The sequence below is a fragment of the Ctenopharyngodon idella genome, chromosome 23 (assembly GCF_019924925.1).
Source record: "Ctenopharyngodon idella isolate HZGC_01 chromosome 23, HZGC01, whole genome shotgun sequence".
Taxonomy (NCBI): Eukaryota; Metazoa; Chordata; class Actinopteri; order Cypriniformes; family Xenocyprididae; genus Ctenopharyngodon; species Ctenopharyngodon idella.
The window spans coordinates 20,052,182-20,079,780 of NC_067242.1; the positions used below are offsets into that span (position 1 = coordinate 20,052,182).

The 27,599-nt window shown below is 38.5% G+C and overlaps 1 protein-coding gene across 9 annotated transcripts in view; it reads right to left on the minus strand.

The window, feature by feature from the left end:
- Positions 1 to 24,041: 24,041 nt before the first annotated feature.
- eya1 (EYA transcriptional coactivator and phosphatase 1) overlaps positions 24,042 to 27,599 on the minus strand; it is a 73,526-nt gene continuing 69,968 nt past the window's right edge. For all 9 annotated transcript variants that reach the window (XM_051882794.1, XM_051882792.1, XM_051882801.1 and 6 more), the window contains one exon: positions 24,042 to 26,027. In XM_051882794.1, the coding sequence (XP_051738754.1) occupies positions 25,947 to 26,027 (81 nt within the window). In that variant the 3' untranslated portion in view covers positions 24,042 to 25,946. The remainder of the gene's footprint in view (positions 26,028 to 27,599) is intronic.

Consider the following 27,599-nt stretch of genomic DNA (forward strand, 5'->3'; position numbering starts at 1 on the left):
ACCACTTGTGCACTATATTCTAAGTCTTACATTAGTGTTGTTTGAGAAACACATAAATACATTTCCATCACTGAAAATCTTCCTCTCTAATGAGTTGTTTGTTAATGACTGCAACCAAATCAAGTCAGTGAGTCAAACTCAAGAACTGGATCTGAATGATTCACTCACTGGATTTGTGAGTGAATCATTCAGATTATTTTTGAGAACAGGATCAATAGATTTACTGAACAGATTCATCTCAAAAGAACAATTTATTTGCAAATCAAACTTTGCTACTTCTCTCATGAACTCCCATAATTAACCCTATGCCAGGAGTTTGATTGACAGGCAGTCTAACCAATTATAACGCCGAATCTGCCATTTTGTCTGACAAAGCAGCTAGTAGATTTATGTTGGTGGACTTGAACTTGAAAAATGGTGTGTATTGACGTCTTTCTGCGGTTGAAACAACATTACTTCTGATGTTCATTCATGTTTATTTGATGCTATAAATGAATAGATCAGGGGTCGGCAATTAAGTTTGGCATCGGGCCAAAACAATTTTTCACCACTAGATGGCGGGCCAGAACATAGTCAAAGGATAATTTGAATTATTTAATGAAAAATGCAACTAGAATTGCCTGTGACAGACTGTTACAGTGTCTTTTGTAACTGGTAGTGAGCTATTAAGGCTGATTTATACTTCTGCATTGAGTGTACGGCGTAGGATGTTTGTACCACGCGTAGCCTACGACGTAGCCTGACGTGCACCTCTTCAAAAATGAAACAACGCGTCAATTCTACACAGACCGCAAGCGCTGTGATTGGTCTGCCAGAACCCCTCCCTCGGGTCAAAAAACTGGCGCGGAACAATAGGAGAAGAGCGAGCATTTTCAACTTCAATAGGAATGAAAAAAACTCTGTTTCAGGGGACACATGCAGTCATACTGCAACAAAAGTCGTTACCTATTTGCCGCTTCTCTGTCGCTTCTATTTGTAAGCTTCTCTGACAACGTACATGACAAGCTGCTTGAAGTAGAAGTATTAATGAAAACTGACGCATAGCCTACGGCGCAGAGGCTTCTGTGTTAAATCCTGTAGTAGGACAGTCATTAACAAAAAGCCACATTTGTGTGGCGGTGTCCGGGTTTTACACTGGATAAATTAATAAAGCAGAGTAGTGACACATAACCTGGCAAGTATCTTCATTCACCAACTTGCAACATAGACCGCCTTGCTAAAACACGCATATGTGGGAGATGCAGAATGGATAAAAATAACAAAAAATAAAAATAAAAGAGGACTTGAATAAGCCCATTAATGGCATGTTTGAGTCATGCTCATAACGAACTATGTTTTATTTCCATATTGTGAATAATAAATGAGTATCATTTTAATTTTCTTGTTACACAATGGAGCCTAACTTATTGTAATAATTATTGGACATAGCCTACTTACATTTAGAATTATTCCTTGGCATCCTCACGTACTAACTCCATTTTTTTAATAGTTTGCATGCTGGAGGTATGCTATTACGTCGTGTGCAGAGTGATGTTAACATTTAAGCTGGTGAGAGAAAATGGCACTATCAAAGAGTCTAAAGAGGAAAGTTGACAGCGAAAATAGGGCATACAAAGAAGAATGGAAAGACAACTATGCGTTCATTCTACCTGGTTTTGTGAATGCAAAGCTGGTGTGTCTTATCTGCAACAAAGTTGTCGCTGTTTGCAAAGAATATAATATTAGGGGACGTTAACATGTCGCATCTAAAAACGTGTGGAAAGCACGGCCGCGCCTCTTTCCTTACCAAAGCGCTTGCGCTCCCGTGGCGTCTGTCGTTGCTATGCAACCATGAACCGTGCTCTCCAGACAGATCTATTTCAGAACCAGCTGCTCTCAAAATAATCTGGCTGCGGGCACGGGCCAGATATTATTGCTGGTGGGCCAGTTTTGGCCCTCAGGCCGCCTATTGCCAACCACTGGAATAGATGATCGGTTCACGAGCCGCTTGAACTGAGGCGCTACAGCGATCTGTCACAACACATTAGAGCCACAAAATGGTATTTATTGTTTAAATTTCTTTAAAAATGGCAAAATTTGAAATTTGAGACTGTTTCATATCAAAAGTAACCTGCTCTGTCTTGTCTGTCGACGCGTTGTCAGTGTCCTCTTTGCTCCACGATGTATTTTTCACTGCGTGAGAAAATGAAGTGTGGCGTTAAAGCGGCCTGGCTTGCCGGACGTAGCAACAGTAACTAAAGGGGGCGGGTCTTTACGAACGATCAATTGTCCCCTCTAGTGAGCTGTTAACCACTGTGACTAGATCACTGAGTCACTTGATCATTTGAGAACCAGATCAGTCTGATCTGTAACCAAATTATTCAAATAGGTTGTTCAATCTAATTCACTGAATTAATTTCAAAAACTGGACATCGCTACTTGAAAAAGAAAGCATTGACAGATGTGAAGATTTTCAATGAATTTCGACTTAAATTTTTGCATCTGTTCTCCACATAAAACTATCATGTAGCTTCAGAAAACTTGGAATATAGTCCATGAACCATATAAACCACTTTTATGGGAAGCTTTTTGAAGCTTGAAAATTTCAGTCTTCATTCACTGTCATTGTCAGCGACCATCTCAATCTTTTTTGTGTTTCATGGAAGAAAGAAAGTCATGTATGGAACAACATGACTGAGTAAATGACAAAAATTATTATTTTTTTTTTTTGTGTAAACTAATCCTTTAAAAGTGTTGGCCAGAGTCAACATGGAGTATAGGGAATACCTTATTCCTTTTTCAATAAATAAATGGTAGATGGAAAAATACAAAATGCTGACAAAATAAGTATTCTAAAACATTACTGTCAAGAGTCGTTAAACTCTCTTTAATCTCTTATGGCTTCTGACAGGTTTTTGCAAGTATTTTTGCAGTCAGCTTTTATTTTACCATGAACTCATGGATTTACAGTTACATCAGACATTCTTTGAGGTTTGAGTAATTGTATTGACTGCATGTGCAATCTCTTTCACAGAATTAAGTAGCAAACTGTGAAATGACTGATTCACTCAATAAACAAGATATGAAATGATGATACATCATCTGAAAAGCATTTAGCGATCCATATTCGCTATAAAAGGCTGAGAAGAGGCTGAGAACTTGGAGGAGTTGTTTAAAGAGCATTATTTTGCTACAGCAGGGGTCCCCTCTGTAATATTGGAGCTTGATTATGTTTGGCTGTGTTCCATCTTCCTTACAGTGAGCCAAACAATATCAGCATATTCGTAAACTATGCTTCATTTGAACGTTTTGAGGGGAATTCCACCCAAATATCTCCTTCTGGTGAGTCCAAAAGCTGTCTGTCTGTCTGTTGTTTGGGTAAAACGGCCCCTTTTGTTGTTCATTTTCTTGACATTTACAGACGTCCTTTTGTATACGAGCCTGTATCGGCAGTTAGACTAATGTTCCCATAAATCTCCAGTCGGTTCAAAACACAGGGTACAATATAACGCATGAGAATATAAACCTACGCTTGGCGTAGGTTGTATTTAGCGCTCTCTATCAGAGTCAGAGTAATCACGCCACATGGTTTGGTACCCCACTGTTTTAAAAGTCTAATAACAAACACCGTGTTTTACACCCTGGCAACGAATCAAACACGGTTATATTAAAAACACCCCGAAACCACATCCAGTAATTATATGAAAATGCGTGGCTCCTCCATGACCTGGAAATGTCGAATTTTTACCTTGTAATCCAAGTTATGGCTTTTGACACGTAATGGAGGGGCTCTAACTTTCCAATCAGTTTTAGAGTAAAGTGGGTTTTTGGTCTCTCTTCCTCACCTCTCTTTTCTAAAGAGCCTGAAATCTCATAAAGCCATATGAAGTGCTGAAGGTGATGTAATGTGCTCTTAACATCAGCAAGAGGGGCGGACTGGTGATTTACTGAGCGGAGAGGGAAGACATGACAGAGACTAATTGCTCTCATTTATCACGTTTGTGCGCATATTCACAGCGTAAACTAATTGAAATCCTCTTACCTGACAGGCAGCCAGGCGGTGTGGAGGAGTGTTGGAGTATGGGTGGATAAAGGATGGAGGAAGAGAGAAAGTGAAGGTCCAGACAGGAAATGAAGCTTTAACTCCAAATAAACCATGTCTTTGTCTAGACAAATCTCCCTGAGAATGGTAATGCCCTCTGAAAACGTGTTAATGTCATGTAAAGTCTTTCAGTGGAGGCAGACTCATGGCCAAAGCCCAGCACAAATGTGGCTCGTGAAGAAAGGCTCTTTTCCGGCATAAAACACCAAATCAAATTATTCAGGCTTGCAACAGCTGCCACTGCCGTCTGAGGGAGGCACGTTTGTACTCTAAAACCCCTGTGTGACAGGAACCATTAAAAAGCCTTAACCAGAGGAACAGAGACATCAACTTCACCACAGACAATACTGATACTTTAGCAAAAATACTGAGGGCTGGATTTATGCAACAGTATTTTCTGTGCAGTATTTTTAATCATACATCACTCACAATATAGTTTAATCAGGCACTAAACACTGCTTTTAATATAAATTAAATAAATATATAATCAATTCATGTAAATTAGATATGACTTGTTCACAAAACTTTTTGTCTGACACAATTAACATCATGATAAATAGTATACAGAATTTCATTTTAATTAGATGTTTGTGATGGGGAATTACATTACCTGATTTCAAACAGGTTTCTTAAACCCTACCCCTGTACGCCATTTGTTAAAACAAACAGATAGCCCCGCCCCAAACTCACAGCATTGGTTGCGCTGTTGCTATGCTGGGCTGGTCAGAATGCTTTCCTCATGACTGTTTTCAAACAGGTCTCTTATGCCGCGTTCCAGGCAACCCGTAACCCGTATTTTCCCAACCTTCTACCCATGAAAGTGCACTGGAACAGCAGTCAAACCCGTGACTTCCCACCCGTGAACTCGTACTAGATCGATGTACTCCCAGTTACGGGTTCTGACGTCACATAGCCCGCGAAACAACAATGGCAGCCCCTACGGATGCGGTGTTTATGCAAGTGCACGGTAAAATAACGTAAAATACAAGGTATAACAGCTTCTCTTGCCTTATGTGCCGTTTTCCTCCTCCGTTTCCCTCAAATAAGCAAGGAGTGAGCATCTTTGGCGATAGAAATAATTGTTAATGAGCATAAGCCCCGTACGGTCCGCCATGTTGGTTTGTTTATACTCAGGCAGTTTGGCGTGACTTGCCTGGAACGCTACAAAGTCGTGACTTACGGACTCAAAAACCTGCCTGGAACGCAGCATTAAATCCTCCCCTGTACGCTATTGTTAAAATGAACAGATAGTCCCGCCCCAAACTCACAGCATTGGTTGCGCTGTTGCTATGCTGGGCTGGTCAGAATGCTTTCCTCATGACTGTTTTCAAACAGGTTTCTTAAACCCTCCTGCGTATGCCATTTGTTAAAACAAACAGATAGCCCCGCCCCAAACTCACAGCATTGGTTGCGCTGTTGCTATGCTGGGCTGGTCAGAATGCTTTCTTCATGACTGTTTTCAAACAGGTTTCTTAAACCATCTCCCGTACACCATTTGTTAAAACAAACAGATAGCCCCGCCCCACACTCACAGCATTGGTTGCGCTGTTGCTATGCTGGGCTGGTCAGAATGCTTTCTTCATGACTGTTTTCAAACAGGTTTCTTAAACCCTCCCACGTACGCCATTTGTTAAATAAAAAAAAAACAGATAGCCCCGCCCCAAACTCACAGCATTGGTTGCACTGTTGCTATGATGGGCTGGTCAGAATGCTTTCTTCATGACTGTTTTCAAACAGGTTTCTTAAACCATCTCCCGTACACCACTTGTTAAAACAAACAGATAGCCCTGCCCCAAAGTTAGACTATTGGTTGAGCCGTTGCTATGCTGGGCTGGTTAAAATGCTCAAACAGCTATGCTTTGAAAGTGCCAAAGAGCCAAAGTGTTCATGTTTTTTTTTGCGGAAATAAACCTACAAATACATTTTTAAATTTGTCTCTGCACTTTAGGCTGGGATAGAAACTATTTTAATATATATATGTATAAAAAAAATAAAAAAAAACAACTAAAGACATCAGCCTGAGGCCATGATTATGATTCAGCATTATCAAATGACCCCTGTGCCAACTGACCGTGATTTAATAGTTTTTCACTTGGCTGTTTTAGGTGTACACCCCCTTCTGTTGTTGTAAAAAAGGGGAAGAGAGGATCGGAAGGAGCTTTTATGCCAGTTAAAGACCAGTGCTTAAAGGAAAGGTGCTGAGGAAAAGCGTAAAAATTTTAATCCCATTCCACCCTCTCCGTCATCCATCAAAAATGTCTTTTGTTTTCTGTCCAGGGCTGTAATTACCCAAAATCGGTAGGTGTACACGAGAATGAAAGAGAGGGGAGGAGGACAAGTGCAGAAAAGAGAGCGAAAACGGAAGAAAAAAGGAGAAAAGAACTTGAGTTTTTCACGAGCAGTGGGATTTACCCTCCCCTAAAAAAAAATCCTCTCACAAACAACGCTGTTCAGAGGGTAAATTAAAAGGATAGGTCATTTGTTTTGCCAAGCTCACAGTGCACGCCCGTGGCCCAGCAAGGCATTCAGGAGATGCAGGGGACAAATTCAAAAGTGATTGCCGTGTGAAAAGAAATCCTCCTGCCTTGAGAGTGCAGATCGAATTTCGAGGTCAGAGACAATTAGAGAGAGAGGATGGGACCTGGCCTCCGTTGTCATGGAGCCCGGCCCGCTGCAGCTCAACACGCTCACATGCAGTCAGCCAGCCAAGAAGCTGCTAAGTCACCCATCCTACATGCACATAAAAAACAGACGTTTGTGATCCACCCTCCCGTGACCTCTCCCGCAGAGTTGAACTGGCCTCGGGCTACAGAGTGAATGTGAAATTCAAGGTGCAGATATTAATAAATTCCCCCTTGACAAATATTATCTGTTGATCTGGCAAGTGTTAGCTGCTTCCTGAACATCACTTGTCATTGGTGTGGTGCGCTGTGTGGTGAGAGACTGACTTTAGATGTTATCGCAGGTTTAATCTTATTGGGTTACAGCAATTTTTTAAATGCAGTATTCCAGAAGACGAGACTGTATTCACAACGAGTCTTTTATGATCTTTTTTCACTCTCTCATTGTCAACGCTGTGTCTAAGAGTCTGGATGAGTAGATAGTGCTTCCACAAATATTTTATGTCTATGGACGCCAAACCCACACACACAAAACAAGAGTTATATAAGAATTTTTTAATTATTTGACACATCCTTGTTGTCATTTGTGTAAAATAGAATATGGTGAGGGATAAATGTACAGTTTATTTATAGGTTAATAGTTCTGACTTCAAGGTAAAATCTGTATATATATATAGACACATGACCAGCCTGAATATACTCACATAAGGTGTGTTCGACTTCATACGGTGCTGCACAGACCGATTGGTGAGAGTTGCCACTTGCAGTCAGGGGCAGAATTGAAAACGGAGACGTGAAGTTGGATGCTTTCTACTTCCCATAGTGACACTCGCATGGTGTTTGCATACTTTATCACAGGACAAAGTGGCTTAGATGCAATATTTGTCAAATACACAGACATTTCAGGCATTTTCATGAAGCAACAGAAACACTTTTCATGTTCTGCTTAATACGGCGTCATCTGTACAAGAATAAAGTTTAACATAAGCCTATAATATTTAAATACCAATAAAGTGGGTCTATATATTTTTTATCAGTTTTATTTTGATAAACATGACACAATATAACATTATGGCTACATGAAAAGAGCTTTTACTGTTATAAAAACACGGATTTGTGAGCGTTAGCAGAACTGAAGGTGTCAGAATAAACACGAAACACACATCATCATTGTCATCTGTGAATCCGGCCAATTGTGGAAGAGCTGTGTCTTCATCAGAGCTTGTGCAGCTGCTCTGGAGAAGCTGTGGCGACTGAGTCAGACATCTGCTCTTGAATCGCTCTTGTGGTACTTTGATGCCATACGTCACAGTGACATGCCGTCGGCGCTGTCTCAAGTTGGGCAAAATATCTAACCGGCATACACTGCTTCAAGTCAGACGCCGATCAGACTGCGCACTGCCGCATGAAGTTGAACACACCTAGCATCTGTTGGTGTTAAAGTCATCTTGAAAAGATCATATTAAAGGGATAATTCACCCAAAAATGAAAAATATCCCATAATTTACGCACCATCAAGCCATCCTAGGTGTATATGACTTTCTTCTTTCAGCCGAACACAATCGTTTTATATAATCGTTAATCGAGCTATATTAAAAAAATATACTGGCTCTTCCCAGCTTTGTAATGGGAGTGAATGCCGCCAAAAAGAGCATCTATCCATCAAAAACGTAATCCACACGACTGTACACGAGTCTAGTTCCGGCGGAAGAGTGAACTCTGACCCGACGTATTGATGAACGAGGAAGCGTAAAGATTAGAGCAAAACAAAACAACGTTCACAAATTAGAAGTCTAAATTCTCTTTTTTTAAAGAGAAATGTCAGAGGATTTTGGTATAAGAGAAGAGGAGCTTGAGTTTGTTGCCCAGCCCTATTTGTTTGAACCGCAAGAGGCGTGTACTCTAAGCTTACGCCCTACATCCTACGTCATACGTCGGGTCAGATATCACACTTCTGCCGGAACTTGACTTGCGTATGGAAGCCAGTGATTATACAAACCCGATTCCAAAAAAGCTGGGACACTGTACAAATTGTGAATAAAAAAGGAATGCAATAATTTACAAATCTCATAAACTTATACTTTATTCACAATAGAATATAGATAACATATCAAATATTGAAAGTGAGACATTTTGAAATGTCATGCCAAATATTGGCTCATTTTGGATTTCATGAGAGCTACACATTCCAAAAAAGTTGGGACAGGTAGCAATAAGAGGCCGGAAAAGTTAAATGTACATATAAGAAACAGCTGGAGGACCAATTTGCAACTTATTAAGGCAATTGGCAACATGATTGGGTATAAAAAGTGCCTCTCAGAGTGGCAGTGTCTCTCAGAAGTCAAGATGGGCAGAGGATCACCAATTCCCCCAATGCTGCGGCGAAAAATAGTGGAGCAATATCAGAAAGGAGTTTCTCAGAGAAAAATTGCAAAGAGTGTGAAGTTATCATCATCTACAGTGCATAATATCATCCAAAGATTCAGAGAATCTGGAACAATCTCTGTGCGTAAGGGTCAAGGCCAGAAAACCATACTGGATGCCCGTGAAACTGGGACTGGGAAAACTGGGACGCCATGTCATCCGGACTAAAGAGGACAAGGACAACCCAAGCTGTTATTAGTGCTCAGTTCAGAAGCCTGCATCTCTGATGGTATGGGGTTGCATGAGTGCGTGTGGCATGGGCAGCTTACACATCTGGAAAGGCACCATCAATGCTGAAAGGTATATCCAAGTTCTAGAACAACATATGCTCCCATCCAGACGTCGTCTCTTTCAGGGAAGACCTTGCATTTTCCAACATGACAATGACAGACCACATACTGCATCAATTACAACATCATGGCTGCGTAGAAGGATCCGGGTACTGAAATGGCCAGCCTGCAGTCCAGATCTTTCACCCATAGAAAACATTTGGCGCATCATAAAGAGGAAGATGCGACAAAGAAGACCTAAGACAGTTGAGCAACTAGAAGCCTGTATTAGACAAGAATGGGACAACATTCCTATTCCTAAACTTGAGCAACTTGTCTCCTCAGTCCCCAGACGTTTGCAGACTGTTATAAAAAGAAGAGGGGATGCCACACAGTGGTAAACATGGCCAAAAAATTTTTTGAGATGTGTTGATGCCATGAAATTTAAAATCAACTTATTTTTCCCTTAAAATGATACATTGTTGTATTCTGAATAAAATATTGAAATTTGAAACTTCCACATCATTGCATTCCTTTTTTATTCACAATTTGTACAGTGTCCCAACTTTTTTGGAATCGGGTTTGTAGTTTATAAAGTTTTAAATATGGATATTTTTCTTACAAAAACCCATCGCTTCACTTCAGAAGGCATTTATTAACCCACTGGAGTCGTATGGCTGATGTTTATGATGGATGGATGCACTTTTTGGAACATAAAAATCTCGGGCACCATTCAATCCCATTACAAAGCTGAGAAGAGGCAGGATATTTTTAAATATAACTCCTGATTGTGTTTGGCTGAAAGAAGAAACTCATATACACCTAGGATCGCCTGAGGGTTTTTGTAGTTTTTGTAGAAAAGGTATATCGCCATCTTGCTTTTCGATCAAAGTGATTTAAACACACATGATGCCATAATTACACATCCAACTCATAAATACAAACTTTCAAGGAGGACTCGAACACACCATGTGTCCTTTTATCAGACACTTTTGCTTGTGGAATAAATTTATCATGGCCAATGGCAAATAGAGCATTTCTACAATGCCGTCTGTAATTGAAAACTGCTGTTATCACTAGGTGTCTATAAAAGTCAGTTACACAAGAGTACCACATTGTCCAGGGAAACAAACCAATAATTTGAGTGCAGATTAAAACTTTATTGGACAGATATGGTGTCTACCCTGATTAAAATCCATTAACAGACTGTTATGTTGAAAGACGCCAACATGGAACCTAACATTCAATCTGCCAGAGGCACATAATCCAACTTCCATACTTAAAATTCATAATTATTTATAATCATGGCAATTATGCACAGCAAGACAAACTGGACTTGACAACAAGAGAGTGTTTCTGTTAAAAATGTAGAGTTTAAATAGCCAGTGAGGGTTCTTATAGACCCCTGAGAAATCCTCAGAGAGTTGCTGGTTGCCCAGAGTCAGGGTGAGCGAGTGATGCAGGCAGTGTTTCTTTTGCAGAAGTGAGTTTGTGGTTTTAGGACACATTTACACAGACATGTAAGTGCTTACCTGCTTAGAACGAGAGAGAGAGAGAGGGAGAACTGGAAGAGGAGAAAGTACGATGAGAAGGTCCTAGACAAATGTTTACAGAAGGAGTACAATGAGGTTTCAAACAGAGCAGTGCGAATAATTAAGGTGTATATTGTTGTTACAGGACTATGAATCACTGTTGACTCCAATTTAAAATGAGTTACACAAATATGTAACATTGTAAACAGGACCAAGAATTAAATGTGTCTTGGTTTTTTGTCATTGCCACCACATTTGAAGATCTGTAACTATAGAATGAACTAATTGAGTAAATGTTTTAGAAACATGTCAGACACAGATGTGTAAAATGACTCCTCCAGCTCTGTCTTAAAGTCAGCATGAAATCAAAATAAACTCTATTTACTTCCTTAATACAAGTTCCTTAATACAAGTTCCTGGTATACTATTTCAAAGGATATTTCAAAGTTTACATTATTTGATTATTTCAAAGAAGAAAACCCTTCCCCTTCAACCACCTGTCCTATAGATAGCACTTTAACCCTTAAATGCATACCTCGGGTCTTTATCGACCCGGGACGTCATTCACTACCCTCCTCCTCATTCATTTTTCAAAGTTAGACATCAACCTTTTTAGTATTCCTCAATCAATTAATTATAAAGAATATAACAAGAAAAAAATCATAAAATTATAAAAGAATGCCTATTTTCCTATTCATTTTTTGTAAAAATTGTACAGGGTCACTAATGACCCGAGGTGTGTATCAGTGTATGTATATTTTTTTTTCTGCACAACAATAATTGAATCTTTGATGACGGAATAAGTGCAATTCACCTTTATTCCACAATGTCTGATACACTATGATGAAGTGACGTTTCATTCAAACAGAAACGAAAGAATAGGCAAAACATGAAATGGCTCAGCGATTTACTGCAGAGCAAGTACTGAATGCAATCAAATAGTGTCACTGTCACTTGATGATGGATCTGGTGAAGCTATCAGCGATCAAAATATTGATTTTGAAGATGTTGAAAATGATAGTTTTGAGAATATGTTTGAGATTGCGAATATGAGCCCATTCGCGACCTCAAACATATTCTCAAAACTATCATTTGCTGAATATACTGGGAAATGAGCTCTGACGAGGACAGTGATGATGGCATAAAACATCTGCTCAAAATGAACCCTTCCAAGCTCAAAAAGGTAACAAAATATGCTTTATTTTATTCTTCTGTAATTGTTACTCTAATATTAGGATAGTTTTATATTATCGCGACAAGTAGAGATCCATCCGTGTTAGATATAGCCTAGATCTGGGTCGCTAAAGACCCGAATATGTAAGAAATGATTGGCGAAACATTCATGAATTTAAGGGTTAAAACAGTTCATGTGAGTACAGTGGTTAATATTATAAAGCGACGAGAATACTTTTTGTGCACCAAAAAAAAAAAAAAAAAAAACAACAACAAAATAACGACTTTTCAACAATATCTATTGAGGGGCGATTTCAAAACACTGCTTCGAAGTTTTACAAATCTTGTGGTTCGGAGCGCCAAAGTCACGTGATTTCAGTAAACGAGGCTTCGTTTATGTGATCCGAACTAATTCGAAACAAAAGATTCGCAAAGCTTCGAAGCAGTGTTTTGAAATCGGCCATCACTAGATATTGTTGAAAAGTCGTTATTTTGTTTTTTTTTTGGTGAACACAAAATGTATTCTCGTCACTTTAAGTCTTAAAATTACTTTTTACTTGTCAGATTGATACAGAAACCATGACGGCCAATATATTCCTAATTCTGAAGGATAAAGTCATGCCTCTGCCTCCATTTCTTCTTCTTTACACATTTGAATATCTTGTTTCACTTCAAAATGCTACTTTAAGGAAGTAAAAAAGTTGCAAATGGCATAAAGTTGACTTTATGCATATCTGTGATAACTCTGTACTCTTAATCGAACAAATAAACTTACCCAGAAGCAGACGCTCCCTCGCATAGCTGAGAGGGTATTCATTTCTACTGTGAGCGCTGTTAATGCTTTAAGGTGATGGCTTGGTCAGTGGAGAGATAGAGCGTATGAATTATTGAACAAGGGCAATGGATGGTCCCTGTGTTACCCAGAGGGATTATAGCACTCATCCTGGACTCATTAGACAATAATGCAGGCGCATTTTAACACTGGATATTTCTGTGAAATTAATAGATGCGTATAATGTTACTAGTCAAATGATCTTTGAGTTGGATATTGAATGTATTGACTTTTTATATCTCTGTATAGCACTTGAATTGATTAGTTTGTGCCTGTTTTTGAATTTAAGCAGGCAAGGTTAGAGGACTGACTGATGTAAAGGAAGTCATTATTAACTTAAAGCCTTCTCGCTAATTGTACTGAATTATAAAATACGTCTGGGCGCTCTCTAACCTGTCTGTGATTAAATATGCACGAGCGAGTCATTGTGTGCCCTTGTCCTGAGCGAACCTTGACCCGGCAGTGACTCTGCCAGCTTCCTGTGGCTTGGGGCTGGCTAAGTGGCGGGCAGGGGCCGCTGGCGCAGAATGCCATACTGTATGCGCTCTCTGTTGTAGGGCCTTAGGGATGGAGGGATGAAGGTGGGGGGAAAGGCTGTGGTTTCCTGCTCTCTGAATGCTTAGCTCCTGTCTGTACGCAGGTATACAAAGCCTTCCTTCAGCTTACCGGAGGAGCAGCGGTCAGATGAAAAGGACTCGCTGATGGCTAACAGATCTGTCCCCCAAGATTCCCTCCCCCACCCTCACAACACCGTGTTTGTTTACACTCTCCCAGAGCCTTTTTAGCATTTTCAGACCTGGCCCGGGACTTGGCGGCCCTCCATACTGCTGATTGCCATATTCCCAGACCAGAAATGTCACTTACCACTTTGCTTTCCTTCATCCGCCGGCTTAAAGCCTTTGTAATCCCCTGGCCGAGGGGAGTCACAGAGGAAATCAAATATTTTTGCCTGTCCGAAAAGGCTGATTTGCTTTTTTTTTTTGTCACTGATGGCAATTAAAGGGTAAAAAAAAGGTCCAACATTAACATTCCTTCAGAAAAAAGAAAGAAATAAAGAAAAAAGAAAGAAAATGCAGTGAAAATAAACACATTGTGGGTACACTTACATCGTAGTTGATTTTTAACTTATGAAAGAGGCAAGATTTGTTAAAGAGAATAAAAAAATAAATATTAAATTTGAATTCATCCTGAAAAGAAGTTGTATAGAATATATTTACAAATATAGGGCGCCCGGCACAATGCGACGCAAGTGTTTTTTGCTAGTTTCAGCTCAACGCAGTTATCATTTTCACGTCTTGTGCCACATTGTTTAAATAACAAATGCATTTGCACCCATTTGTGTGCCCATGGGCGTGTTGGTCTGAAAACGAGGTGTGTTCAGGTGCATTGTTGGCATGTTGCTATTTTGAGGAAAGTGAAATAGACTGCGCCATTGACCAACTGAAACCTGGTCTAAAGTCAATGGTGCAGTACTTTTTTTGTTATTTAAAGGTGCACTTGCGCCGTGCGCTTTAGACCATGTGCTTAGATCGTTAAAATAGGGCCAAAAGTGTAAAAAAAAGAGCAAATTACACAAATTAATCTGTTCAAAAGTTTAAATACCTTGGTTCTCAATTTTGTTGGTTCTTAAAAGGTGTTAAGACAGTTGTGCATGCGTTCTTCATGCAACTTGACAGCCAAAACTGGATTCTAACGTCATATAAAAGTACTTAAACGAGCAGAGAGTGCAACCTGGGAAACAAACAGAAACACAAAGGTTACAATTCCAAATTAAAAAAAACAAGGGTGTGTAAACTTTTGATCTGTGAAGGTTATGTAAATTCTATTGTTATCATCCAAATTTCTCCATTTTTTCCCCCATAAATCTTTACTATTGGTCACCCTTTATGCACCCTTTTTGCAAATATTTAACCAATGAAAGTATTAAAAAGAGCTTGTAACTAAACCTCATAACTCCATTGGATCCTCAAACTGTATGTAAAAACCCCATAACTCCACCCTGCCGAATGAAGTGCTGCAAGCAATTTGGACCATTTCTGCTTGTGTGCAAGGGTAAGTGGATGTTTGAATAAGTACAGCATTTTCTTTACTCAAGAAACACTATAAAGGCTAATGTTTTATGTATTTGAGGATCAGAGAAGTGTGTCTTAGTCTAGCATTTGCCGTTGAGTCATAGCCAATACTTTCTTAAATAGCCTGGGCATTGCACTTCATCTTTTATAACACGAGATTTTGGTCAAATGACAGAAACAACTGAGCGTCCACATAGGGCTGGACAATTAATCGAAAAGTAATCAAAACCGAAATTCAGAACCTCTAACCGACATAATTTTCCCATGTCGGTTATTCCGTTTTTTTAATCCTGTTAATACTTCCCCCTTAAAAACATACTACCATACTAAAAACATACTCACAGTGACTCCGCCCCATCCACTCAGCGGCATGGAAGCAACACGGAGGTGAACGCAGAGTCAACACACAGAGACTGCGCACGAGCAGTGCGCCCCGAAGATTACTTTCACTTGCGTCTTCACTAAACTTTGTCAGTTGTATGTGTTTTAAGGTTTGCCAGTTTGGACATTCAAGCGATTTTAGACGTTCAGATGTGTATTATTATATCGAGCTACCGTGCTCGCGCAGCTGCATTGTGGCACAAACACTCATATAAACAGCAGCTGCACAAAACGTGAAGATCACGCACACAGAGAGAAACGCAGAAACTAGTTGTCAGCGCTGTCCTGTGATTTATCACTAAAGTAGCTTAGAAACTCAAAACTTATTATAACATAGTAGGGATGCACCGATACCATTTTTTAAGGACCGAGTACTAGTACTGATACTTTTTTCTGGTACTCGCCGATACCGATACCGATGCCTATACATTTATTAATTTCTCTCTCTCTCTCTCTCTTTCTCTCTCTCTTTGGTGATGTTGCAGTTTTCCAAGCACAACACAGTGAGACTAATGGATGTAGGACAGCTTCTTACTATAATGAAAAAAGCAATATTTTTTATGTGCTTGTCACAAACTTAAAGAACAAAAATTTCACAGTGTCCAATAACCTTCAAAGAGCATAATTACCTATATATATAATTGTTATTATATAAAAAGAAATCTACAAACCGATTACAAACAATACAACAAATACTATAGAGATACAAATTAAATAAACTTGTTTTTCAGATACAGTAGGTTTATTTACCATGTATACATTTATTTAACACCTTTTGTTGTTTTATTAACATTAATGACAAATATACGGTCCCTTTAAGACCGAATCCATGGATATTGACACATATCAAATTTTCAACCAAATGTTTACTTCGACTTAAGCCATAAACGACTGTATTTACGTGAGATACTCCACGCTATGGACATTTTGACAACTATGTGTGCATTTGACCATTCAGGCGCGAGGAGAACTGATCGCGCACAAGAAAGTGAGAGCGCGCACGCGAGAGAGAGCGCTTCTGGTCTGTGTCATTCAGCGCGATTCCGCCTCTCCCGCCTTCACTAATCGATAACGAATTGTGAATTGTGAAAGCATGCAGTTCGCAATGTGTGGGTTGTCATCATTAATTTTGAAGTATTTCCACACCCCTGAGGCTGACATTGTTTCTGCTGCTGCCGCCGGTGTCTCTGTGCATGGAAAATTCTGTCAGTTAGGCTACGTCACGCGAGGTATCGGTCTTTGGTATCGGGGGTATTTTTACGAGTACGAGTACAAGTACATGAGCTTGGTATTGGTGCATCCCTATAACATAGGCTATATTTTTCTGCTTTTGAAGTAACTATTTACAACCCACAATTTCACAATTAATAGAGAGACGGTATGACTAATTCACACGCAATCGCTCTCATTATGTACTGGTACTGTGCTAATTTATCTTAATCTGTAAGAAATGTTACAAACAATAGATAAAATAACTACTGAAAGTGAGTTATGTCATGTCAGATCACTCTTTCAATAGGAAAAATTTAATAGTTAAGCATATTTACAGTACAAACCTTGTAAGTGAACTATAAGAGGAAAAAACCAAACAAAAAAAACCAAACAAAATAATCGCTCATTAATCGTAATCGAGGTAAAATGTTCAATTAATCAAGGTTTTGATTTTAGGTCATAATCGTCCAGCCCTACGTCCACATAATAAACTTTATAACCTGTAAGTTGATGAAAACCTAATGCCTCAGATACGGCCATTCTAATGACGGACAAAACACATATGTCTGAAATTCTCAGAAATTCACTGGTCAAAAAGCTGTAACTCCATTTGAGCTTGATTTTGGTAAAATGTTAATAAAACAATCACACCAATGACATATAAAGCCACAATATCAACTTTGACAAAACAGTGTTTAGAATTGGTGTAATGTGATCAAACTTTTGTCTGCCTGTTAACAACCTGGCAGCAGTATTTTGAACCATCTGGTCAGTGCTTTTTATCTGTTTTATCTGTTTTTTGTCATTTTTTTTTTTAAATAACATTTTATAAAGGGTATATAAACTCACAAAAGTGTACACAACATGGAAAACCATCTCTGACCCCTTGAAGAGCACATTACCTCAGCTGAAGCCAGAGTAAGTGTGGTGTATCTGTCAACTACCTGTCAATGACATCAGTCTACATTCACCAGTATAAGAGAGTCAGCACCGCTCGAACATCCATCAACAAACCCAGACAGAAGAGAAAGAAAACTGCCTGCCCACTTCACTGCAATCCAAGAAGAAAAGGAAGTGTTTTACGAATGTAAAGTTGACTTACTATAATGCTTTACTGTGGGACCCAATGAGCATGACACAATAGAAGAATCAGGCAGTAGGAGGAGATCAATTTTTATAGAGAGAGTAAAAGATCCATGATTCACTTCACATGGAGAGTCTTTTAGCCTCCAAAGCATTTCTCTGAAATCGCCCGTGGAGAGAGACAGAGTGCGAGAGAGAGAGAAAAGAAGCGGGTGAGCGAGAGAGGAAAAATCCCATGACTTATCGAGGAAAAACAAGCCAAGGCGGGACACAATGCTGTTTTATTAACCGGACGACATAAAGTTTATTAAACTCACAGAGAGGTTGGAACACGGGCCAGCCGAGAAAGGGCTTGGAACGAATCCGAGCCATAACGGGAGAAAGTCTGACCAATTAACACCAGACCGGGAGGTCTGAGCGCAGCTCGCTGGCCAAATTAAGTCCCGGGAGATGCAGAAGCTCACATCTCAAAGCAGGGGAAGCCGGAGTCATCGGCTCTGTGCTGCCAAAACGAGCCCTGAGCCGTCCATATAACTCACTGCCACTCACTGCTTGGTGGGCCTACAAAAGAGCACTGAGCATGCAGTTTGACCGCAAGTGCAGGTGGAGGTTGCGAACGGGAGAACGGAAAGCCAAAGCCAAGCTCTCTCGCAAATATGACTAACAACTCCCAGCTTAATGACTGGGGCCAACCCTCTGCTGCTATAAAACCAGCACCGGCCCCTGTGATAGGCTGCGATGTTTACACAGCGGAGGGTTTGGAGGACACATCTCACAAGGCACCAAACATCCTTCTAGAATTGTTAATAAATCAAAGATACGTTCATTGAGCCAATTGGAGAGACACTTTAACACCTTCAATGGAGATATCATAAATTGCACTTAACTTGAAACATCTATATGGAATAATGTGATAAATTAATGGATTGGAGCCAAGGAACACATTGCTTGTAAACAGAATTACAATGACAAACATCTGAACACTCGCTATTGGTGTTAAAATGGAATGACCTCTTCATGATCACTTGCTCTGCTCCAAAACCTTCTTCTGTAGGCTGCATTTTATGATATCATAGACTGCTGTTCCAAAAGTTAGGCAGCAACATTATGCTGCCTTCTAAAACAACTCATTTTGGTCAAAATCTAAGGCAGCGTCACATGAATTGTTGTGCAGAAGGCAGTGCGACAAGCTCAGTGAAAAATCCTGAACCATAATTATTATGATATAGACCTTTAAAATATACGGTTTTGAAATGTAAAATAGACAGTAAACTAAGTGCTGTCCTGTAAAACCTAAAATGTTGCTACTGTATTCTTTACGAGGATTTTTTTTACAGTGTAGATGGCAAACAGACAATTTGACAGACACATAATTAAAAATAATTAAATTAAATAATTAAAAACAATATTTTTATACAAAATTTGTGCCATAACATTTCATTCCTCTCTATACATTCCTCTTTAATGTGTTTATGTTATTAAAATGTAACTACATTAACCTATGTACATTATTGGTGGATAGATGCAACATAATGTTTACAGTACTAATGCCTACTATTTATAACTATTGGGCTTCCCTGTATGTCAAGTAAACTGAAGAGCGAGACTGGTGCTTTAACATGTCATTTCTGATGGTTCTTGGACATATTAAGCTGCAATATTTGCACCAAATTTATTGTTGATAGTCAAAACTTTGTCTTGTGAGACTGTACTTTGGTCACGTAAATGTCCCAAATCTCACCCAAAAACTCAATAAAACAAGGATGTACCTGCTCACCTTATGGCGACATTGGCTTGCAAGCAAAATCAGTACCTTGAATGATTCAAGGAAACGTTGCATGGAAATATTCTTGACTTTGGTCATTCTACGAGCGTTCGTTTCTCTACAATAGCGACCAATCGCATGACTGACTCAGGAAGCAGCGGCCAATCGCGTGACAGACTAAAGCAGGGATTCTGCAAACCCATAGAACACGCATGTTTTGATTTTTTGATTATTGGATGTTTTGACTACTGATTCACGAGTTCACATTTACATATAGCCTAATTAAATAGAGTAAGTTATGCGTATTTGGCACGCTGTCCGGAGGGAGGGCTCCGAGCTCAGAATTTTGGCCCGAACACAGAGTACTCCCCCCCGATGTGGTAATAATAGATAGAACTAGAAGTGAGGAGATGGGGTGGTGGAGGGATGCTGATATATATACCTCTTGTTGTTGGTTGATTAGTTAAATGCGTTCCACTTGTGCTAATTAGGTTAATAAAACAACATAAAAAGTCCTGATACATATAAATATATCAATTATTTTTAAAGATATGAATACATAGTATTATCTACATAGCAAAATTAAGTTAACTGCATTTAATGTTAAAGGAACACTTTTTTCCACTTTTTTTGAAAATAGGCTCATTTTCCAACTCCCCTAGTGTTAAACAGTTGAGCTTTACCATTTTCGAATCCATTCAGCCGATTTCTGGGTCTGGCGGTACCACTTTTAGCATAGCTTAGCATAGTTCATTGAATCTGATTAGACCGTTAGCATCTCGCTCAAAAATGACCAAAGAGTTTCGATATTTTTCCTATTTAAAATTTGACACTTCTGTAGTTACATCGTGTACTAAGACAGACGGAAAATGAAAAGTTGCGATTTTCTAGGCCGATATGGCTGGGAACTTTACTCTCATTCCGGCGTAATAATCAAGGAACTTTGCTGCCGTACCATGGGTGCAGCAGGCGCAATGATATTACGCAGCGGCTGTGACCCCCTGTTTGCACAGGGAGCGTGCCTTGCAACCATGGAGATATTTGTGAGAGGCGCTGTGTAATATCATTGTGCCTGCTGTTACACTGATAACTTGCAGATTTTACATATTTAAATATAAATTTTGGAAAAAGAAAAAAAACAGTCTTATTAATATTTCTAAAATGTCCCCAGACGTTGAAACCATCATGATGGCAGTCTCCATTTTAGAAAAGTCTAGATTTGTGCTATTGTAAATTTTTTTTTTATGCTGACTTTAATGAAGTTTTTGAAGGTGAGTACACCTTTAAATCATTAAATCATATTTAAAAACCTAAAAACCAACCAACCAGCCAACCAGCCAACCAAAAGGCACAGTACGGCAAAGCCTACAGCTGTAATGGCAGGTCAGTCACTCCCTAGGAGAATTTAAGTAAGTCTTTACTCTGAGCAGTAAATCAGCCTGTCCAAAACCCACCACGAAAAGAGGCAACAATAACTTCAAATATGTTTTTCTTCTCCCAAAGACAAACATCATAATTAAAGACAATGGCAGTAAAATGACAGGCACCACTGACTTATGTAGTTTCATAATGTTACTCTTGGAGGAAAGAGGGAGGAATGTGAATTTCAAGTCCTTTATTAGAGCCTCCCTCTCTCTTGTCTGCAGTGTAAAGATGGAGTGAACTCCCTCAGCTTGAAACACATTAGCTACCGCATCTGTGGGGAACAAGGACCTTTTAATAGACCCTCTGGTTGTAAAGTAACTCATGTGGAACGAGTTTTTAATGTTTGATATGTATGTAATATAATATTAGTTCACTTACAATGCTCCAGGAGTGGCTCTTTCTGTGTGAATCCGCATGAAATCAGTGTCTGGGCTCAGGCAGTAAATCACTCTAGTGCTGTTTGTCAAGGCATTACTCACATAAGAGTGTAAAGTGATTTTCTTTTTCCTGTGCATATCAGTTTTTTTTTTTTTTTTTTCTTTTCAAATTCTATTTATTTTAGAGGTGGCTGAAACACTGGGTAAATTACTGTGGGATAGATAGATAGATAGATAGATAGATAGATAGCATATTTTCTTAGCAATAGATGCTATTTACACCATGTAAAAGTAGCAGTACTTTGCAAGAAGTGTAAATAGTAGATGCTATCTATACTTTATGCTATTCTATACTTTAAACAAAGTTTTTAAGTTTATTCCACTCATTCAGTTTGAATCGGTTTGAGGAAACTGCTTGCCTTAAATGGTTTAAGTTCATCAAACTCAAAGTAATAAAGTTACATAAGAATAAGCAAAAACTAACACTGGTACAAAGCAATGATGACAGAACAGTAGATTCATGTATTTATTATTGTTTATGTATTTATTTGATTAGCTTTTAGGTAAGTAGTTATAAAAGCATAACCTACGCTATATAAACATAATTTCTCAGAAAACATTGTTTAAAAGAAAATAGAAACCATGGAATAAGTTCAAATTTCTTTTAAATATCAGCCATGCACTGTAAACCTAAATAAGATGGCAAAACTCAAAATTTTTAAGTTACGAAATTCAAAGTTTATGTAAGTATTGTTCTGAACTTGAAATATTTGAGTACACTAATTCATACATTTAACTTAAAATTTTCATGACACCTCAGTGTGAACATTTTTATTAGTGTAAATAAAACAAGCTAATTCAGAAAATGCTAACTCGCTAATTTGCTAACATAGCATGGTATAGCACTTGCTAAATGAGTGCAGCAATATAAAGCATTTAAAAATAGAAATCCCAGCCCAGTTTCAGTTAAACTTAAGTTTGTCTAAATTAAAAGAAATAAGTTCATAAAACTCAAAACAATGAAACAGTTCAGTTTACCTAAAATACATCAGTTTTGTGAACTTGAAAGAAAAAGAAAGTGATAAATACTAATAAAAGTTATATTTATTAAAATTATTAAATGGATGCTGCCTTATTGGGAGAATAAAAACCCTCCCTACACCTTCCCCTAACCCTACCCAATAAACACTTTTAATATAATTAATCACTCGTTTGCAGTTTATTTCCACTTTTAGAACATTATTTTCATTTTTATTGAAAATAAATGCAAGCTCGGCAAAAGGCAGATTCGAACCTGCGTCGATCGCGTTAAAAGCCAGGTGTGTTAGCCTTATGCACTACTGCTACACCACTGAAGACTTTAAATGCTATACATCTGTTTTTAAAACTTGACTCGTTCAACCAGACATTGGTGGGCGGAGCTAGTGTAAATGCCAACAAGGGACGCTATTTGCACTTAGTGTAAATAGACACTCCGAAATTGGCAGCATAATGTCAATAGTAAAAATGCTTCTATTTTGTTTGTTTTGCCCTCTTTACAAATTACGTTTCATTGTATAAAAAAAATTATACAACTGTTTATTTATAAATCCCCGTTTTTCCAATGTGGTCTCAGACATTTGGATCCATTGTATATCAAAGGGAACAAAACCCATTCTGTCCCAATGTGGTAAATGAGCCTCAGACAGTATCCTGGCTTTTTTTTGTGTGTGTGTGCATTCCAAGGATAACAGCCCTATCTGCTCTTCCTGGCAGCCTTTAACTCCCCTGGCATATTGCTTAGATGCCATCTGAAAACATAATTGACTTCAATATTTGTAAAATAAGATTCCATGAATGCTTGATTCTTCTGAGCACTTGCAGGAACGCCTCTATTCCTCTGCCAGTCTCTCGTTACATCTTCATTTTGGCCACCTCATAAAATCAGCCTCATAAATATTTTTCATGCGTTATATAAACCAACTCAACTCCCAACTGCAAGTGGCCGAGCTGTGTTTTTTAGAAAAACACAGGGAAACATTTGTGGAGAGGAGCTGTTATTGGAAGCATTTGGCTGTGCTGCAAAGAAAAATCACAATTAGGTAAGGGTTTCACCTTCAACTATCCCCAAGAATAACACAAACCGCCCGACTGACAAATTTGTGGTGCCTATGTAGCATGATTATGGCTCATTCCCCTCATCTGAATCCAGAAATTCAAGGGGGAAAATCATAGCTTCTGTCTCTTTATAACGAATATGATCGGACAGTATTCATAACAAAAGAAAATACATTTTTATTCTGTCAATTTGTGATCAATTTAGGCATTGTTTTTGCATCATATTGTCTGGATATGCGAGTACCTAAAATGAACTGAACATATTGATTTTAAATGTACACTTTGAAATCCCACATATTGTTCTAACAGTTGCGAGATGAGAGGAACCGAGAGCTTTATATGACATTACATCAGTTATGATGTTTTAAACAAAAGTGCCATACATGACGTGTTGTCTGGGAAATGCTGAATTGCAGACCACCAAATGACAGAAGAGGCCACACAAATACTACATTCCCATCCAATAAAAGACTTTTATAAAGTTATCCTTCTGTGCGTGTGTGTGTATATATGCAAAATGATAATATAATGATCTCTGGACACGCATCAGTTGCTCATATGTTCAGAAGGCCGTCATTCCAAAACACTTAATTTGGGTGCATTTGATCGCAGGACCAAACAGTCAATAAATACAAACTCCATGGCAGAAAATTGCAGAGCCACCATTTCAATCACTCGCAAAAAGGGAAAATGTGTGTAACAGTTCACAAATCAGTTTTTATTAATTTAAACACAATCAAATAATAAATGTCAAAAACATCTGTACACATCTTTTTTTTGCAGACACAACAAACTGTGTTTCACAATGAGGCCCACATATTGTAAATTATTTCCAGTTTGCATTATGATTGCATCATTTATTTAAAAAAAAAATGCTGTGTTAAATCTAGAAAACATCTACTGTTACCATGATCTAGCAGCAAAATGTGATTCCCCGGAATGGGGGGTGGCGGGCGATGCAATAAGAGGGGTGAAATTGTAAATGTGGTGAGAAAAACTAGGCCAGAGAAGACGACCTCACCTGCAGGAGCCGAACATCATCATGTGCCGGGAGGGAAAATTAAAAACAGATCGAGTTAGCTGGGGAAATTCACAGTCGATAGCACATGTATGTTCTCAACTCCATTGTGAGAGTGTGTGTGTGTAGGTGTGAGTGAGTAGTGGCTTTCTTTCTTAAAGTCTAAGAGCTAGAGTTTCCAGTCCACAGTTACCTACCAATATGCATCATGAAAATCCAACTACAGCGATTTCCAAGTGGACACAATCAAAATAAAAAGACTACTTCATACAAAAATTACACTTGCTGTACAAGACTTTCTGCTTTAGCGCCGGTACAAAAGATAATAAAACCTATTTAAGCTTAAACGCCCGTTACAGACTTTGAGGTTCAATGTCCAGCTCGGGCAGGAGATAGTACTGGGGATACAGACATTTACACTCAGTTTGAAGCTTGACATTCAGAAGATTATTATTCTATTATGCTGTTTATGTTCTTCCTTGGAGTTTGAGCTACCGTTGGGACTTAATTCACTCTGTCCGGTGTGAAATTCTGACAGAAAGAGTCACATTTCACTGTGGAGAATATCTCTACAAGTTCAAAGGAGGAAACAAAACATCACTGAAGAAAAATACGAAATTATTGACACTTGACATCCATGCTTTTGGTCATGACAAAACAATTATCACAAAAAAAAAAATCCTTATCTACATTTATTTATTGAATGAAACCTCGAACACGTCAACACTTTCAGGCTTTGCACGAGCCGGCAACGCCTTTACGTACTTCCATGAAACGCTTTCCACAGCATGTACCTTAATCAATATAGGAAGGAATAGTCCAGTGATTACAAATTTACACACAAAAATGTCTGTACACGATTGTCTCTGCAATGTAAATAGTGTTTTGTTAAATTTTTTTCCTTAAATTACTTAGAAAATCCATTTTTTTCCTCCATAAACTTCTTGGTGTAGTGGAATCAAAGTACTTTGTAACACAAAAAGGCACAAGTCTCAAACAAAGCGCCTTTTTTGGGGGCCGGTGCTGCTCCACAAAGTCTCTTGAAGATTATAAATAAGAAGAGCAGGACATCCAGGGCAATGGGGCTGGCGAAACGAGGAAAATGAGTGGGCTGTGCCCAACTGTCTTTGTACCATCGATTGAGCAAGACGGAGACATAAAGAGACAAAACATTACACCAAGTCGCAGTGGGATCGGAGTCCTGCTGAGTTCCAAAGGCATCGGTAGCTCAGTTTTTGTCACAGGTGTGAACCCTTGCCGAGTCCCCCGCGTAGACAGGGCTGTAAAACATTTTGATGGCTTCGGAAAAAAAGCCAATTCACAGTAACCAGGGCCAGCAGCTGCAGCGCCATAAATTCACTCTCCTCCACTTCGAAAAAGGTTTAGGGTTAAGACGAATTGCGGCCATGTGTCAACACGCTGAGAGTGTCGCTCTCTCTATGTTATGTGTGTGAACGATTTTGTTTTTTGGTCTGGTGCTGTCGGAACGCAGACGCTTGGGCGACGCAGCAGGCTGACGGTGCTGGGTTTGGGTCTGCAGGGCCCTTGCACGGCCTGGGACGGAGCGACAGGGCCGTCACAGTGCTACAAGTACTCCAGGTCCAGAGCGTGGTGAAGGGCCATGAGGTCAGAGTGACTAGAGATCCTCCAGAAAGGCATGTTGTGCTGGAAAGACACACAGAGAGAGAGTGTTTGAGGGTGAAAGAGAAAATAAAGAAACACAAAACCTGCAATGAACACTTCACTTAGAAAAACAATCACGCCCATGAGTGCCGTCTGAACAGCCTTGATGGCCTGTAACATCACACGAGACTTGAGAAGAGGAAGGACTTGCAAACTACAACCACTGAAGCGGCACCATACCATTGAGGTCATTTGGTAAACATCATTTTAAATAATAGTAATAATAAAAAAAGATCACATTTTGGCAGTTAGCTTAGTGACATTTAAGAAAATAAAGCAAAATCTATTATAAAACATGCAAAGTTCTTAGAAATGTAGTCTTTGTATTCATGTTGGGTTGTTGCTTATTAGCATGCATATTACTAGAATATTGGCTATTTATTAGTACTTATTAAACACATATTAATGCCTTATTCTGCATGACCTTATTCTACATTCTTAATCCTACCCAATACCTAAACTTAACAACTACTTTACTAACTTTTAATAAGCAGTAAATTAAGAGTTTATTGAGGGAAAAGTTGTAGTTAATAGTTTATATGTGTTCACTATACTAAAGTGGTACCATATTTTCTAAGGTAAAAAGAATATATATTAACAATATATCAATGTAACAATATATTGTGTCACAATATATCGCAATACAAAAATGCAACATGTATTGTGGATAGTGACAATGTATTGTGCATAGTTCACCCAAAATGAAAATTACTGTGTGAGAAAAAAATCCAAGTTTACAGAGTTTTAGTGTCAGTACTAAATTTACCAAATGAAGCATTTTAATCAACAGTACATTTTTTGTTATCCTTTTACAATAAGTCTTGGAGTATCGTAATAATATCATATCATGAGTTCAGTATCGTGATATGTATCGAATCGTGACATGAACGTATCGTTACACCCCTAACATATACAGTCAAACCAAAAAATATTTAGACATTTTTGATATATTTTTACTAGTGGGTGCAGGACACTATAGTTAATTTATGTAAATGAGGATAGCAAAATAAAGTAAACTGTAATTGATAAAAATTTGGAACCAAAAATTATTCAGACCCTATGACCTGACCATATTTTGCTTAAGTGTTATCTGACATAATTTTTTTTTTCTGACACAGTTTAACTCTGAGATCTTGTCATATTTTATTACCATTTTTTTAAACTATAGTGAATAAACTGTATTAATGAATGAAATGTTCAAGGTGTCTGAATAAATTTTGGTTTGACTGTATGTATATATGTATATATACATACACACAAATTAATTCATAAATATCTCACCACATGACTCACCACATGACATTTTACAACCTGCACTAACTTTGCTTTGTCATAAAAATTTTAAATGATCTGATATTTTAAGAAACTTGGACTTTGACACATAGCCATGAAGCTCTATAAGGGTCCTGTTTATAACATAATTTCCTGTTTAATGTTTTTTGCTTTCATGCATGTTCTGCATGATGATTTGGCAGCTAAATGTTTAAATATTAAATATAAAAAAATAAATAAAAAAATATTTTTATTTTATTTTAAAGAATATTTTTATACATT